General features: G+C 36.3%; 1 protein-coding gene across 1 annotated transcript in view; it reads left to right on the top strand.

Annotated features, from left to right (window-relative positions):
• Positions 1 to 1,499: 1,499 nt before the first annotated feature.
• The window catches only part of Nmdar1 (NMDA receptor 1), a 98,786-nt gene continuing 80,986 nt past the window's right edge, over positions 1,500 to 19,299 (top strand). The window contains exons 1-3 of the mRNA XM_068226863.1: positions 1,500 to 1,682; positions 12,184 to 12,342; positions 16,275 to 16,397. Coding sequence (XP_068082964.1) covers positions 1,500 to 1,682; positions 12,184 to 12,342; positions 16,275 to 16,397 — 465 coding nt within the window. The remainder of the gene's footprint in view (positions 1,683 to 12,183; positions 12,343 to 16,274; positions 16,398 to 19,299) is intronic.

Raw genomic sequence — 19,299 nt, 5'->3', positions numbered from 1 at the left:
CTACGTGTGAAAGGTTAGGACGATATTCCTGAATAACATCATCAGCACTTGTGACCACGGCACATGCTTGAGAAGCTTTAGAAATAAAAATGGGAGAAACACTTTCATTTATTTGAGGAACAACTGGAGATTCAATCATTAGGTAATTACAGTCACTGTAACAAAATCCTGAAGAGGAAGAAACTTGAACAGCAGATATCGAATTAGACAACCCTTCAAGCAAATTTACAATTTTATCAAATAATTCAAAAAATAATGTCAACAATTATTCGCACTCCTGTCGCTCATTTTCCAGCAAATCAAGAGGCAAATATCCCGGATACGATCCGTGTAATGCTGTAATTGGCCTTTAACCCGCATTAATTAATTTTCTGGGGGATCATAAGAATGAAAAAAACAAAATTATAGCTTTAAACCCAGGCAATTTATCCTTAATCATGGCCTAAGTCTCACGCAATTCATCTTCAGTTAACTCAAGAACTGTCAAACATGGCACCTGCTGGTCGTGTTGCTCCTCAAGCTGTTGACAATTTTCAGAAATGTAATAGTTTAATGGAAAGTAGTGAATGCATAGAATTTAATGACGGGAAGAAGAAGGTGTCAAATACCAGTGGAAGTGGATCAGGACATAGGGCAAAGGGAAAATAATTCGCGAAGTGTTGTGTATGTGACGCACGCATCGTGCATGCGGAATCGGGAAAGTGTGTTGACTGTGTTAATTTATTATCCGAACTGACCTCAAGGGATAAAATTATTCGAATGTTAAGAGAAAATATTGAAAGTATTAAACGTAATAGACTTAGTTTAAATTGTGTGAATGAAGTGCAGTCTGAGACATGGTCGGAAGTAATTATGAGGTGTTGCAACAGTAGGCCTAAAACTAATCATGATCGGGGCGTAGACCTAGGTATTGAATTAAGGAAAAAGTTCCAGGTCCTTGAATCAATTACCTCTAGTGAAGACGACTGTGTAAAAATTAATAACGTTCCAGCCATTACAAAGAAGCCTGCACTGGAGTTGAGGAAGAAAGAATGTAAGGTAGTTGTGTACGGTGATAGCCATGGTTGGGGTATTGCTGTCGAACTTGGGGATATGCAACCGGGGACTGAAGTTGTAGGTTTTGTCAAGCCAGGTGCTCTGTTCAAAGAGGATCTTAAGTCAGATACTTGAAGAGATGGAAACGCTTAATGAGAATGACTACGTGGTTATTCTGGCAGGGACGAATTATATTGATAGGAGTGAAGCATCAAATGAGATTTCTGGGGTGAAGAAAGCACTCTGCAAATTAAAGACCACAATGTAATATTCCAGATCGATATGATTTAATTGAATAGTCTTGTGTAAATAAGTTAGTTGATGATACAGACAGAAATAATTGGTATGGGCAATATGGATCGAGGATATTTCACAAATCATGGCATGCATATTAGCAGAAGAGGGAAAAAGCAGCTATGTAATATGGTAAGGAAAAAATACGACAGACCACAGGAATAACTATCATGAATAATACCATACCATTGCTGTTCAATAAAGATGAGGAAGTTGCAGAACATTTGCAGGTATTGAAAGTAAGAAGAGTTGAGGAAGTAGTTGAAGTGACTGCTACCATTACAGAAGGATGCCCAGGAGAAAAAAATCAGCTGAAAGCGATTAATGTGATTCTACCTCAGTCATCAGAGACAGTAATACCAGAAAGCACTGAGTACTGAGGGAAAACTCGTAAGGAAACCACTGAGCTCGTCAGTAGCAGTCACTTGGATTTACGAGGAGAGGAGTTGTCAGTAGCAGTCACTTGGATGTACGAGGAGAGGAGTTACTGGAGAAGTTGGATGATGAAGCACCATCAGGACAAACTGAAGGAGGGCAAGCTAAACAACCAGAAATAAGAACGTCAAGTAGGATAAGGAAACGACCAGTATTACTAGAGAAGGATGTTTTAAGGTAAAAGGTAGCAATAGTAATAATCTAAAGGGAGAGCTATATTTGTTCCATCAGATTTCAATCTTTAAGAAATAAAATTCTAAGTATGGAGGTTCTGTTGGCAAATAACCTATGAGGGTATGATGTTTTAGGTTTAACTGAACATTGGTTGATAGAGGATGAAATTTCAAACTTTGTATTAGAAGGTTATGCTCTTACAAGTAAGTTTTGTAGAAATAAAATGAAGTATGGAGGTTCGTGTATATATGTGAATAATAATATCAAATGTAAGCAGTTGGATACATTTGAATATCTGAATGTAGCGGAGCATTTCGAGGCTAGCTTTGTTGAACTAGTGGATTATAAGTTAATACCTATATGCATTTATAGAAATCTATCTAGTAATTTTGAAACTTTATATAATAATATTGAAATTATTTTAGATGACCTACAGGATAAGAACAAAATGTAATAATCATGAGCGATTTTAATGTAGATTTTTTAGGGAATAATGGTGGGCGAGGTCAGCAAAGGCTAGAAATGTTGCTTTCATTGTATGGTCTAAAGGCAGTTGTAAATCAACCAACTAGAATATCTGGGGATACAAAGTCAGCAGTAGATCAAGTTGTATTGAGTGAGGAAATTTGGAATTATGAAATAGAAGATTATGATACAGGTTTTTCAGATCATTTTGCTCAAACTGTGCATCTAAATTTTAGGGTAATAGGAAACTGTAATTTAAAAATTAAAAATGTAATTTACGGAGAAACTAGATTGTTTAACAAGGAAAATTCTTCATATTTTAACCAGTTATTGGCCAAGGAAACTTGGGAGAGTGCATATAGAAATAACTCAACTAATGAGGCCTTCAGTGAGTTTTTGGGTTTGTTCAACTATTATTATTAAGTAGCAATACCAGTCAAAAGGGTAATTGTAAAGAATTATAGGAATTGGTGGATTACAACAGGAATTAGAAATTAAAGTAGACGATTAAGGTTTTTATGCAAATGTGTGAAAGGGAATAACACCTCATCTGAATTGAAGTATTATTATAAGAAATATAATAACATATATCGAGAAGTTTTGAAGGCTGCCAAAAGATTGCATAATAAGAATGAGCTAAAAATTCCAAAAACAGGTCTAAATATATGTGGAACATTATAAAAAAGGGAGAAAGGTACTCTAGTTCCATTAAAAAAGAATATTGCTGTTAAAAATGCAGGGAAAGATGTCAGTTATCCAGAAGAAGTTGCAGAAATCTTTAGTAACAATTTTCTAGAAGCTGTTTTGAGGTTAACGGAAAATTTTCAAACATCAATGGCAAGAACAAACATGAATACAGTTCACAGTAATGGTATCATCCATGTTTCTTACTCCTGTGACTGAGCAGGAGATAGAGAAGTTAATAAAACAGATGAGTAAAAAGAAGTCTTCTGGTTTAGATGGTTATTCAAACTGCCTTATTAAATGCTGTTCCCAATACATAAACAAGCGTCTCTGTTATTTGATAAATTTGTCACTAACCACTGGTAAATTTCCAGACAAATTCAAGGTAACCAAAGTTGTTCCGATACATAAAAAGAGTAGTGAGGAAGACGCTGGTAACTATAGGCCTGTCTGCCTCCCTCTGTATTCTCCAAAATACTGGAAAGAATTATGTACGATAGACTATTATCATTCTTAGAGAAGCATAATATATTAGCTGGTTGTCAAAATGGTTTTCGTAAAAATAGATCAACTACCACAGCATTCATTAACTTTATTGAACGTATATATGACACACTAGATGGGAAGGGTGCATGTTTGGGTATTTTCTTAGACTTAACAAAAGCTTTTGATAGAATTAACCACAGCTTGCTTTTAGAAAAGCTATACATGTATGGAGTTCGGGGAAAGGCCTATAACTGGTCCAAATCATTTTTAGGAGATAGAAGACAGATTGTTGACATATATACCGGTACTGATTTGAGCAAATATGTCATGAAGAATGTGTATGCCTGTGCCAGATATATAGGTCATGGTGTTCCACAGGGGTCCGTTTTGGGACCATTATTATCTTTAGTACGGTATTTATTAATGATATCGTCCAAATTGTCGATGCTATTCAAGGAGTGCAATTAACTTTGTTTGCGGATGATATTACTGTTTTTGTAGCTGATGAAAGTTCTGAAGGATTAGAATTAAAGGAAGGCAATATAGTGAGTAATATCCTGAGCTGGCTTGAAGATAATAAGTTAATTTTAAGTAAACAAAAACTTCTGTGATTAGATTTCACCATAAGATTAATCTAAATATGGAAATTAGTCCAATATCATTTGGAGAGACCATAGTTGTGTTCTCATCATCAACACAGTTTCTTGGCTTGTGAATGGATGAATCATTAACCTGGCAAAAATGTACAGAGTTCGTAGGGAAAAAGCTTAGTAAACTATGTTTTATGATAATGTCTTTGAACAATAGTTTTAATTTAGAGGCTTGCCTAATAATGTATTTTGCATATGTCTATCCCTTATTAAGTATGGAATCATTTACTGGGGAAATTCACAATACAGATAAGTCATATTTAAGTTACAAAAGACAATAATTAGGGAAATGCCCGATGTCGGCAGGAGGACAAGCTGCAAGAAATACTTTAAACTTTATTTTATTTTACCATTGCCTAGCCTTTATATCTTCCATACACTTGTATATATGAAGGAGAATGTATTATCGGCACACTTTATCTGGGTGCATTTGTGTACAAGAATGAGGAGTAAGGAGGGAGCTGTCCCGGTTCCGGTAGTGCTGCCAACTGAATGAAAATGAAATCTGAATTGAATCGCGAATATGATAGATCGATATGAATTTTCTAAACCGTTATTATCTTAAGCCAACAACTGTGTTACATACACATTATATAACATTATACAGTATAACATTTCTCGATGCGAATCTTGTTCCTAGCATGAACTCTATAGTTGGGCTTTGCTGTGTACACAACAACAGTACTAGTACGTAAAGTGTACGCCAGATGTCGCACAACGATGCTTAAGCGATTCATAGTTTGTGTTTCAAAGGTTGCCAGTACGAATCTCGAAGATTGCCGAGGTCGACCGATTCAGCACTAGGATGTAAATGCATCCAGATAAAGTGTGCCGATAATAAACAGTTTCACCATAAACACCGTTGAACAGAGGTATAATACTAGAAATAGACACAGTCTACACATAGAATCACACAAAACTAAGCTATATGAATCAAGTTTGAGTTATGCAGGAGTACATTTGCCAGACTACATTAAGCATATAAAATCATGTTCAAAATTTAAGAAAGAATTATTCAAATTTGCTTCTAACCATTGTTTTTATTCTATTGAAGAATACTTAGCTCTAGAAAATTAACTTATGTATCGCTTTTTTTTAAATATGTGCCTCTTTACCACACTGTATATTTCTCTTTATTTCCCGTGGCATGTATATTACTGTGCTATCCTTTGTGATTGTAAATATGATTATTGACGTGTCCCATATCACTATATGATCAGTTGGATGAAATAAAATAGCCTACAATACAATACAATACAATACAATACAATACAATACAATACAATACAATACAATACAATACAATACAAAGAGAAGAAGCTAATAAACTCACATCGTCCCTAACAGTCCTTGCAGGATTTACGTTACGAATCCGGAGTTCGTAGCGTATATTCATCCTTCCTCAAATGAGAAGGAGTAAGAACGGCTCGAGACATCATGAAAGGAAGGGGAAAAAAAATACAAGATTGGTATTTAAGTTGAATTTACAATTTTACCTAATTTTAGGGTTAGTTCGGGTCAATTATCATCTATTAATCCTTCGTTTACAAAACCACGGTCTTGGCTAGCAATGTAACCGTTACGGTACTGTTTGATTACACAAATAAAATAATAATAATAATAATAATAATAATAATAATAATAATAATAATAATAATAATAATAATAATAATAATAATAATAATAATAATAATAATAATAATAACGTTATGGAATACTGCAATACACCAATACCGGAGAGCTTTCTGTTTTCAGCGAGAAAGTTGTTAGTCCTGCTACCTACATGGCTTGGTGTGACCAACTCTTCAATAACATATTGCCATCGGTATGTTTCTTGGCGCATTTGCGTGTTGTATATCATGACTGTATACGTATTTGTCACTAAATAATCTTACATTGCAGTTATATTCCAAGAAAAGTGTTATGCGCTGAACAAATTACCCAGCAACATAATGGCATGGGAACTGATAAGGAACGCAAGTATTAAAAAGGAGTAATGGCCTCGCATCTGTGTTGAGGATACATTCTTTGCCCCCTTATATTAAGAAATCAATCAAATACTGTACTGAAATGTTAGTGGGACGTAAAACCAATAACATTAACAAATTAACCATACTCAAACTTGAGGGGCATCATTGTTAAACAGTACCATAAATTTCACAATCAAGAACCTATGGACCTGTAGCGCAATGTTTATTGCCGTAGTCTTGAAATTGAAAATTGAAAGCCATGAGTTTGGGATCCGGTCCGCCTTTTTTTACTGTAAGAACATTATTATTATTATTATTATTATTATTATTATTATTATTATTATTATTATTATTATTATTATTATTATTATTATTATTATTATTATTATTATTATTATTATTATTATTATTATTATTATTATTATTATTATTATTATTATTATTTCATACGCATCTTCAAATATATTTAATACATCACACGAGAAACAACCACAGAAACAGGCAATAGTGAGCACGGTACCTATATACCCCTCCACATATGATTGCTGTTAGGATAGGCACCCGGCCGTAAAAATAGGCGAAGTCCATACAAAGTGCTGTGCCATGTAATTGGGAAAAGGACAGATGAGGAGAGAGTAGTTGTTAAAATATTCTTCCCAGAGGCTGGGTGGATCCTCATACACATTATGCTTTATAATTTTTAAGATATAGCAAAAGGTGAGGCTGACGTAATGCTCATTTGGGGGTTTATGAACGAGGCATTTCATATTTTAAAATGTCATCCTTAATTATTACGATTGTTCAATTATTTTAACAAAAAATATTTCCAATTAGTGTAGATGCATTCCTCTCAACTGTAGCATAGACAAGTATACAGTTCACACCAACACGCTAGATGTCACCACGATCGCTATTCGCACTCCACTCAATGCTGTTGAGATAGAGCTGTCCAGTATTAGTGTATTAACGTATTTGTTTAAACACAGTAAAATCAAAACTTAAGGTTTTCTTCTTCTTTTATTTATAATATAATTGGCTTCGAATTTAAGATTGAAAAAAACATTGCAAAACAAAACGTAAACAACAGGTTAGGAAACGTAACAACTATAACATGGATGTGGAAAAAAGCATGGAAACCTTAGATGTAGTGGAACGTAGTCTTTTGCGAAGGAGGAAAATGTAGAGGATAATTGCCCTTGGATTACACACATTTATTTCAAGAAAAAAAGGAAACAAAGCAAAACTCATAATAGAAAGAACAAGTCAAAAACTCAGTAGGTTATTTACAAAAGGTAAATTTACGTGTTAACCGTGCCTGCAGACATGCGCAATCCACAAAAGAAATTTAATCACAGGTTTGAATGGAAGTAAATTATCCAGCGATACAAGACGATTAAAATGAGGGCTAATCCCAATCTACACAAAGAAGAAATAAGACCAAACACAGAGGTACAGTAAACTTGCATCACTACCTAAAACACTTCAGATAATTAGCATAGACTTTAAGTACTTATGTAAGGCGACACGGAAATACAGGGAGGCAAACCCGAGGGATAAGTTAATTACGGTACATTATTAATTACAAGGTTAAAAAATGGAATTACCTCCAAAATAAAAGGTAGAAGATCTTAGCTGAAAAGCTAAACCATTTCGACAAATTTTAGCAGTGAACGTGAGTCTCGAGGATAAACTCCTGCACAAGAAAAATAAATTATTACATTTAAATGGAGTTAAACATCGAAATAAACATAGAAACAGGCAAGAACGTGGAGTTGGTCTGGGATCAGGTATCCCATGACGGGACCGAAGGAGGAGCACGTCCGCTCTCTAAGATGGTCAGATGATCAAAGCAGAGATCCTATCTCGCTGCTAAGGAAGGAGCGGCGTAAAGGCGGGATTCCACTGAGGCAACATTTGGGGGACATGGAGCATGCGACAGTGAAGCATGCTGCAGTCGACTTTCAATTGAGGAAACACGGCACGACATGTAGCGTGCGGCTGTGTGGCATGAGACATGTTGCCATCTGTCGAACACTCTCTGGTGCCGCATGCCTCAAAAATATGCTTGTCGCACAGTGTCGCAATGGATCCAACAGTGTGTGGATCGGTGCTACAATTTCCGTGCAACAAGATGAAGTGAGCTATTGAAAACACTGCGAATTTAATTGGGGATTATCACAATGCTCCGGAATTGCGGAATGTAACATTGAGTGATTATAAAAACAGTAGAAAAGAAAGTATATGTCAAAACGGTCCCCAGAAAAATATGACTGCAGTGTCCACGAACTGAAGAAAATTTTAAAAATGCGTTCAGCTTTCCACCGAGAGCATAAAAAATTCAGAAAATGAAAACTGGTGTTGCTTTTCCATTGAGAAGAAATCTGTGGTTCGCGTATAATCTACTTGCCTTTCTTCTTGACATCGATGCTCCAAACGTCAAGTTACAATGAGGAACGTGAGATGAATTGATTTTATGCTACTGTTTTCTTCTAATAAATGAAATAAGTTAACTGCTTATGAACTTTTGTAAATAAAATTGTGATTTATTCAATGCCCAGCGGGCTGAGTGGCTCAGACGGTTGAGGCGCTGGTCTTCTGACTCCAACTTGGCAGGTTCGATCCTGGCTCAGTCCGGTGGTATTTGAAGGTGCTCAAATGCGTCAGCCTCGTGTTGGTGGCACTTAAAGGAATTCCTGCGGGCCTAAATTGCGGCACCTCGGCATCTTCGAAAACCGTAAAAGTAGGTAGTGGGACGTAAAGCCATTATTATTATTATTATTATTATTATTATTATTATTATTATTATTATTATTATTATTATTATTATTATTATTATTATTATTATTCAGTTCCTGGTTTTATCCTTATTAGTACTGGCAATAGTTTGCACTAGAAATAAATAAATTAGAGATAACTATTAAAATAGAATTTAATGACATCATAGTACTAACTACAGCAACAACAATAATAAACTTGGCAGGTTCGATTCTAACTCAGTCCGGTGGTATTTGAAGGTGTTCTAGTAGACCTACGTCAGCCTTGTGTCGGTAGATTTACTGGCACGTAAAATAACGCCTGCTGCACTAAATTCCGGCACCTCGGCGACTCAGAAAACCGTGAAAGTAGTTAATGGGACTTGAAGCCAATAACATTATTGTACAATAATAATAATAATAATAATAATAATAATAATAATAAATCTACATATCAGTATATTATGGCATTTCCATGCCTATGGATTTCTCGTAAACACGTCGTTTAATAGCATTACAGCAAATGGTTCTCTTTTCTACACTGTTAGCACACAACAATTAATCTACTTTTTATTCGGATATTCTTCGCCGCTACTCTAATTACGCAGTCTTCCAACACTGTTTCATCATAGTCTTTTTCTTCCTCACTCTGTCTACTTATTGCCGGCCCCATGGTGTAGGGGTAGCATGCCTGCCTCTTACCCGGAGGCCCCGGGCTCGATTCCCGGCCAGGTCAGGGATTTTTACTTGGGCCTGAGGGCTGGTTCGAGGTCCACTCAGCCTACGTGATTAGAATTGAGGAGCTATCTAACGGTGAGATAGCGTCCCCAGTCTAGAAATCCAAGAATAACGACCGAGAGGATTCGTCGTGCTGACCACACGACACCTCGTAATCGGCAGGCCTTCGGGCTGAGCAACGGTCGCTTGGTAGGCCAAGGTCCTTCAAGGGCTGTAGTGCCATGGTATTTTTGTCTACTTATTGTCATAGTTGCCACGAATTATCTTTCATTAGCCTAGTATAACTGTATTAGAAATGTGAACTATAAGGGGGTAAAATAATCAAAATAGGGTTAGGATATTCTGCTTAAAACTACTACATTTTAAATTTTAAAATATCATTAAATTCCAGTGAACAAGAAGTTTCTAAATCTTCCCGTACCTCTAGGCATACAGATTCTGTAATGGTACACGACGTTCATCTGACAAAGTATTCCAAAAAATCATCACTAATGGCTTTCGCCTCTTGAAAATTCCGACTTGGTTTGTTTGCCAAGGGCTCCATGTTTTATCAGCTTGGATCACTCCGCGCCATGCACATTTCCGGGATGATTCGTGAGATGATAGGTTGAGAAATTCGAAACAAGGAAGTATAGCTGTCACCAGCCGGTCAAAGTCGAGTGAGGAACTGTTGTCTTGGTTGCCTTGATGGAATAACGTTTGTAGTTGGCGACAAGTCTCCACAAGTGACGCATGCTACACCCGGCAACACATGTAGCATACCACATCTTTTGTGCCCGACTGACAACAAGCCGCATGCTACAAAGAGCAACATTTGTTGCCAGCCGCATGCTCCATGTCGCCCAAATGTTGCCTCAGTGGAATCCCGCCTTTAGATCCAAAAACAGGAAATGGTGCACCCACCAAAAAGGAACCAATGAGAATTTAGAATTTACCCTCGACTTTCACATTCACCAATTACATTTCATCTTTTCTCCAATCAAAACTCTTTTCCTTCTTGCTGATAAATGTTCGAAAAAAAGTCTGTTTACGTACCTGTAACAGGAAACGCGCTTCTAGAACTGCACGTGTAGCCGTTTCACAAATTTTGATAACAAACGAAAATATTAAAATTCACAGATAAATGATAATTTTGATACAACACATAAAAAAGAGTTTCTAAGACAGAATTCTTCCAAGTGCAAAAGGTCCAAACAAAATAAAATGTTATACAACAACAAAAAATTAAAACAGTAAATTAAGAAGTTTCAATCAATTCCTACTGCTGTCTTAATACTGCCACATAAACGGCTAATTTCACTACACACTTGATACAGAGGACTTGTGTACTTTCAACTTGATCTCTTGTAAATGAAACAATTACGCTACCAGACAGTGATCTTCTCAGAGGCTTTATATGTACCTAAATGTTTGAACCTGATAAAAACAGAATTGGTCAAGAAGTTGGAACTGGTGGAGAGAAAGCTTCTGAAGAAGATTATCGGACCCCAAAGAACAGAGGATGGATCATATAGACAGAAAAGAAACCAAGAATTATCTCTCAAGGTGGCAAAGATCTCAGATACCATCTGGAAGAAGAGAGCCATGTTCTTTAGACGTATCTATACAACGAATCCGGGAAGACTGATCAGTCAGAAAATATTTTTTGAGATCAGAAAAATTACAGTCAGTGGGCTGGTATCAGGAGGTGAAGAAGGACCTGTAAGAAATAGGAATACAAGTAACAGAAATCAGCAACAGGGAATGCTTACAAGTTGAGGATCAAGGCCACCAAGAAGTTTCAAGGAAAAAGATTAGATTCCGTACCCAAGTGCTTTGGACAGAAGAAAGGAGGATATGGCAGAGTGAAAGGATGGAGAAGTACCATACTGGGCAAGGATTAAAGCCCAGAAACAGATGATGCTGAATTCAAATTAACCTGGCCCATAGTTAGTCAAAACAAAAACAGGTGACTAAAGAATGTTAAGAATGTATGTATTATGTAAATTCAAATATATTTTAGCTGTGAGAATGATAAATTTAAGTGTTTATTGAAATAAAATAGTGTTGTTGAAATAAAGGACATTATTTAAGGCATTAGGTGTAATTTATGTACAGTACATTATGAAAAGCAAGATTTTCATATAGGCTACCTTTCTGTCATTGTCAGAAGTTTGCAAACCACTGCTCTGTTCTCATGTGTCAACAATGTAAAAGTTTTCAAGTTCACTAAAGTGGCTGTATATCTGTCTTATCTACTGACATTGCATCCTTAATGGCTTCAACAGTCAACAGAGAAGCAGGTACTAACTATTTAAACCTCATGATATTAAATTAATTATCACCCAGTTTTTGTCGTTGGTTATTTTGCTGTCTGAGGTGATGATTATGGTTTAAAGAGGAAGTTATACTGATTTCCCTGTTATCACAGCTCCTTTGTGGTGAGTAGATCTTTACGAACAGCTGTTGCAGACACTGTACTGATGTAATGTTGTTATAACTTGTAAATTTTCCTTTCAGGCAAACATGAACTTACTGGCCCTGTTTCTGTTGGTGATACTGGCAGCTCTGTTCATGCCTCCATATCTTGTGGCTGAGTCCAAGAACCCTACATATTTCAATATTGGTGGGGTCCTTAGCAACAATGACAGTGAGTTCTACTTCCGAGAAATCATTGCTGTAAGTCCTTCTTTCTTAATCATCACCTTGTTTATATTTGGACATTTAATATGTAACAAGCTATTTTGCACTAAGGACTGAGATTGTCTTTTAAGCTTAGAATCTAAAACTAACTGTTGACTTACAAGTTTAAAAAGAACAGTTTTTTTCAGGTGTAATTTTGTTACAATTTTTTTCTTGAATAGATGATATTTTATTTTCAGATAGTTTATACATTTATTTATTCAAAATTAATTTCGTCAGACTGAAGAACTGAACAGTTATAAATTGACTGATGAGTAAACACAGTCACAAAGCATTGAGATGTCAAAATATTTAATGAAAAGGTCTCTTAACTTGTAATTTTCTTCACTTGATCTCAAATAGGTAAGCAGCTTCAGAGAATTTTGAAGTGAAAGTGAGAGTCCATCAGGGATCGATGCTAAATCCTTTCTTATTTTACATGTTATAATTCTCATATTTTGGTCTGTATTGAAATGTACAATGAAGTCAAATAAATATTAACATTTATTTATTCCACCTATTCAATACATATTAAGAAATTAAATCTTGAATAAAATTATAGGGACATGTTTTGCCCTTTAATTAAGGGCATCTTCAGCCTTAATCTCAATCTGAAAGGTAATTAATCAAGTACCTGATTGTATTAAAATTACGTATGAATGTGAGGATGATGTTGGAAATGTGCTTCAAATGGTGAGCAAATGGTTAACAATAGTTATGATATTCTTAAAATGAAGCCTTAATAAAGTCTTAAAAAACAAAAAACAAATAGTCGTAAATTTATACACTTTCTTGAATGTCCTTGTTTAAAAATTGGTAACAAATTGTATACTGGTAATTTTATAAGAACGTAAATTGTTACGTTAAACCTTGTAATGTGGCGCCCTGTGGAGGTTGAGGGCGTTAGAATAATGATAAAAGAAAAAAATGTGGTTGATAATTCCAAACGGAGTATTAAAACATATTAAAGCTAGTAAAGAGACGTTACCGTTGCTCACTTCAAGTGAAGTTTATAATCAAATTGTTACGTTGGAACAAGTAAAGCGGGGCCTTGTGATGGTTGAGGGTGTTAGATAAAATTATCGGGTTTTGAACAGTTCAAGCACCAGGATAATGATGAAGAATGTAGTTAATAACTCTGAGTGGAGTTTAAACACAATTTTAAAAATAGTAAAGAGACGTTTCTGCTGCTTAGAACAAGTGGAGTTTATAATAATATAAAAATGGTGAGACTGTTGTAACTATCGTGTGAAGAGATAAAACTGTAGTCTTCTAAAAGCACAAGTGAAGAGTGCTTGATGGTAAGCAGCTGTGTTAAATATTAGCTGGAAGGAGCGATTGTAGTCTCTTGTATATTGGCGTTAACCAATTTCAACATTAATAAAGAGACTTCCCTTTCGACATCTAGCGGCAGAAGGGAAACTAGTGAAATGGAGAACTGTTCTGGAAGAAAGACGACTAAAGATAATCAGAAGTAAGACTGAATATCTTTATCTTCAGATCAGAGAAGGTGGAAATGGCCTGAGGCTAGATGGAGACAACATCAAAAGATGGACTGCTTCAAGTACCTGGGATCAATTGTTATCAAAGAGGGTGGAAACTTAAAGAAACAAGTAAGTAGCTGGATTCAGGCTGTCTGGGGAAAACTAGGAAGAAATAACAGGAGTGCTCTGTGACCGAAGGATGCTTGTGAGATTGAGGGAAGTTGAAGGCAAAAGGATGAGAAGATAGCGTAAGAAAAGATGGCTTGAGTTATCCGAGAAGACCTCAAGGAGAAAGATCTAGGAGAAGGAACTGGCAAAGGGCAGAAAGAAATATGAGAGACTAATTAAAAACAGCAACACTGTATGAAACAGGATAAGCTGCAAGAAGAAGATCTCAAATGGGTTATTATACTGCTTTTACCTTTTTTAGCACTACATAAACAGCATTGAAAACAAACTAGAAATAATAGTGTTTCTAGTTATTGGTTTTATATCCCACTAGCAGCATCCTTTTGGAGATGCCATGGTGCTGGAAATGTTGTTTACAGGTATTCTTTTTTGTGTTCATCAAACTACCAGCACAAGTCTAATGTATTTAAGCACCTTGTCTTCTTTGATGATTTTCCTATGGGAACATTTTTTCTCTCTTAACAATATCATTTTTAATTATTATTATTTCTGCAAACTCTGCCTAAATTTAACCCATTCAGATCTGTCTGCTGGGCATTTAAATGCCCCCCCCCCCCATGTCTGCAGGAGTTAAAGGGAATTGGTCTCATTGACAGTAGTCTATTAAAAATGCAGTAACTGCAACATTTTTAATTTTTGCAGGTGTGTTTGAAAGTTCCCTGCCACCTGTTTCAGCATGTCCTCAGGCAAGCATGCACACTCTTCCATAACCATGGCTTTCAACAGTTCCAAACCACACAGAGAAAACTGCTGTTGATGAACCCATCCACACGCAACACTGCTTCATCTGACCGCAGAATGTTATTCAAGATACCGGGTTCCTTTTCGATCCATGCTAGCATGCATTCAGCTAGCTCCATCCTGATGTTACGGTCCTCCTGCGTCAACTCTTGGACAGAGTGTGGTTTCCATGACTGCCGTTATACCACATTAATTGTCCTATGAACTGAACCGTATGGCACACTGGATTCCCACTGGTATTTTCCTGAAGGACTTTTTAAGACTTCATGCAAACGATGTGGTGGCATCCATGATAATTGTGTAATGGCTTAGTCCAAAGTACATTATAATGATAAAACTATAATGTAGAATAATTTTTGACAAAAATATTTTGAAATTAAATGAGGGAATATTATACATTCTTATAGCTTCCGTGGCTCAGGCGGCAACACGCCGGCCTCTCACTGCTGGGTTCCGTGTTTCAAAACCCGGTCACTCCATGTGAGATTTGTACTGGACAAAGTGGAGGTGGGACAGGATTTTCTCTGTGTACTCCGGTTTTACCTGTCATCTTTCATTCCAGCAACACTCTCCAATACCATTTCATTTCATTTGTCATTCATTAATCATTGCCCCAGAGGAGTGCGACAAGCTTCAGCAGCCGGCACAGTTCCTATCATCGCCACTCGATGGGGGCTTCATCTATTCCATTCCTGAGCTGGTCGAATGACTGGAAACAGGCTGTGGAGTTTCATTTTCATACGTTCTTATATGTTTTTAATTCATTTCTTCTTACTTTGCTTGTCATGATGAGAAGTTAAATTTAAACCGAAAATATTGGAAACTACAGAAATTAACCTTACTTGCCACTCTTTTCTTTCAAGCATCATTATTCAAAATAATTCTTCTAGATATTGTAATATTTTTTCTATATGTATAAATTATTTATTGTTATAATGAGTTAGCAATTATATTTCACGATAATTTAATGTTTTGATGTATCTGACATGTAAGTAGTGCCAAAGAAGGAAAGAATAAAACCATGGCAGAGAGAGAGAGAGAGAGAGAGACAATACACTAACAGAGTTATAATTTCTCTTAAGGAGTCAGCCTATATGAAATCTCCACAATTGTGGCTTTGTGTTATTTTCATTATGTATGGTAACTCATGACTCAGATAACTTAGGCTGAGAAGGATTGGATGTAGAAGAACTGGGGATGATGAGGAAAGCCAATCTATTTTAAGGCAGTGGTGTGTGAAGCTGTGGAGGTTGTCCTTGTCCTTTTGTATTTTCTTTCTATTTCTCCCACTTCACCACACTGACCTGTCATTGTGTTTTTCCTGTATGTGTTTGTGTCATTAATCCTATCTTTCTACATATGATTTGATATGCACATGTTTGTTCCTTTCCATGACTTACCTACTTTCTCTTTCATCTGGTTAGCTAACTATGGTATGGTTAGTAAATTTCTGCTTCATTATTATGCTACTTACATTTCTAGTGTCATTGCAAATCTTTTATTGTTATATTTCAGCACTTGAACTTTGACAGTCATTATGTTCCTCGGGGCGTCACCTACTATGCCACTTCTATACAGATGGATCCAAATCCAATCCGAACAGCTCTCAATGTGTGCAAATTCCTCATTACATCTTGTGTAAGTGCAACATGAGTCTTCTGTGCATGCCTGCCTGCCTGCCTGCCTACTTCTCCAAAGAATTATTCTTGTATGTTGTGTTGTAATTTATTTTTCTGATTTAGATTTAAAAAAAAAAAACACACACACACAGCATGACACAGAATATGTAGGACAACATGGTGCAGGGAGGTTGTAGTGTTTTACCACAGTGCAGCAGAAACAACTTATTGTTGCAGAATGTGGCAATAACATTTAAATAGCGGTGTTAACATCTGTTGATATAATCAGTGTTATCCTTCTCTGGCAATTGCAATGTTTGTTATTTTATAGATGTATGGTTAAACATATGATAATTATGGCAAAACATATACATAAGGAATACTCCATAAATTTTAGGAAAGCAGTAATATTATCTCTGATGGAGGGGATGTTGCAGGCAGAAATTGTTCATGCTTTTGGAATATCTAGACAACTGGTATCTTTATGATACAAAAAGAAAAAAGACTGAGGTGATGTCCACAACAACTAGAAGAGTAGATAGAACTTCGAGGAGACAAGTAGTAGCAGATCTTTGGATGTCAGCACAACAAACTGCTGCTGATCTGAGGCAAAACTATGGAGTAGATGTCCATATTTCTGCTACAATATGTCAGATGAAAGAAGAGGGTCTGCTTACTCTCTGTCTGTGCAAGAAGGACTTCGTTAATTCATCTAACGGAAGGAAGAGACTTGTTTTTGCAACAGAATGATGCAGCTGGACATTCCATGACTAGTCTAAGATATTATAGAGTGGTGAAAGGAAGTTTAATTTGATGTATTATTTGGTATCTTCAGATGGAATTTGATACTTTAATCACCTTACAAGTGAAAGGTTTAATCAACACTACCAGATTCCGACCATAAAACATGGAGGAGATAACATCATGTTATGGGGATATTTCTCTGCTAAAGGTCCCCTAGCTATGGGGACAATTTGGACAGTAATATCTTACCTAATGTTAAACAACATATGCCACTACAATGGCTTTCTTTTTTGGCACAATAGTGATCCTAAACATTGCTCTGAATGTGAGCAAGAGTACCTTGAGTAGAAAACAATCAACATGTTACAATGGCCAAGTGTCCGGCTCCATGGCTGAATGGTTAGCGTGCTGGTCTTTGATCACTGGGGTCACGGGTTTGATTCCCAGCAGGATTGGGAATTTTAACCATAATTGGTTAATTTCTCTGGCACTGGGGCTGGGTGTATGTGTCGTCTTCATCATTTTATCCTCATCAAGACGCAGAGGTCACCTACGGGAGTCAAATCAAAAGACCTGCATCTGGCGAGCCGTTGTCCTCAGACACTCCCAGCACTAAAAGCCATACGCCAATTCATTTCAATGGCCAGGTCGTAGTCTGGATTTGATTTTGAACCCTATAGAACATATGTGGCAAGTTTAGGCATACCATATGTGGCTGAGACTTGGACAGTGACAAGTAGGGAGGAGAGTAGAATTCAAGCCAGCGAAATGAAATACCTAAGAAGTGTGATAAGAAAGACAAGGAAAGACAGACTGAGAAATGAAGATGTTAGAAAGGAGCTGGAGGTTGGAATGGAAAACCTAAATGAGAGAAGTGATAGGAGCACAGGCTCACCCATATTAAAAACACTGCGAGCTGGAGTGAATCATATCTGACCACCCTACAAAATGTAAACCCCATGTAATTGGTTGTAAAGTTCATAATTTAAAATGTAAAGAAATACTCTCATTCAGGGCAGCTTTCTCAAGAGAAATAATTTTATGTCGATCATTTGATTAAAACGAGAATTGATAGGAGTAAACTAAGATGGTTTGGATATGCAAAGAGAATGGAAGAGGAAAGAATACCACAACAGGTGACGGAGATGAAGTTCGAGGGAAAGAGGCGGAGACCTAGAACAAGGTGGATCAATTCAATAAAGGGGAATGCAAGAGAAGATATGTGGACTGGGACAAAATGATGGAAGAGGAATGGTGGAAGGAAAAAGAAAGGTGGAGAAGTGCCATAAATGCCCTGACCCAGTGGGAGTTGGATAGGGGAAAGGAGGAGGAGGATGATGATACACATGTGGAACCTACTTGACAAAGTGTTAGAATAAAGGTATGCACCAACAAACAAGAGTTCTTGAACACCTTCCACGTGACTGGGACAGTATTCTTAAGAATAAAATATGACACCTTATTCAGTCCATGCCTGCAAGGTGTGCAGCCGTGATAAATGCAAAGGGCTATGCAACCAAATATTAGATGTTGTGTGCAAAAAGTAGTACTTATTTGTTTGTTATTCTTGCAGAACAGTTGTAGAAAGTAACATATTATCTTTATGTGTAGTATAACATTTCTTAGTTTATTATATTCATATGATAATCATTAATTTTGAGGGAAAAATAACTCTTCTCTGAATGAGAGCCAACAAACTGTCATCAATCCAGAGAGCATGAATTTTATATCTTGTTTCATTTTTGCAATGAGTCTTCAACTTTTTTATGCAATTAGTTTTTTTAATGCTATTTGTTCGGGGCATCGACCTATAGAGATCTTTTGCCCCTACTTGCACCATATGATATAATCCTGCATGTAATTGGAATTGCGGAAGTGTAGAGTGTTCAACATGAGGAAAGATGCAATTAGTTAGTGAGTGAGCTATTGATTGGTTGACTGGTTTATATATATGTGTGTGTGTATGGTTTTTTTTATGTATGTATGTAGTTACTTTATTTATTTGTCTTGTTTTGCTTGGCATAGTTAAGGCTATAAAGCCTTCTCATACATTAAACCAAGATTAGCAACTACACGAAACTGATATAATTATAGGAACTATGAAATAATTTTAAGAATTGACACATAACTTGAAGGTAACTGTAGTACAAATTTGATGATGGTGATGATAATATGAT

The sequence above is a fragment of the Anabrus simplex genome, chromosome 3, assembly GCF_040414725.1.
Source record: "Anabrus simplex isolate iqAnaSimp1 chromosome 3, ASM4041472v1, whole genome shotgun sequence".
NCBI lineage: Eukaryota > Metazoa > Arthropoda > Insecta > Orthoptera > Tettigoniidae > Anabrus > Anabrus simplex.
This window is presented reverse-complemented; position numbering and strand designations above follow the sequence as displayed.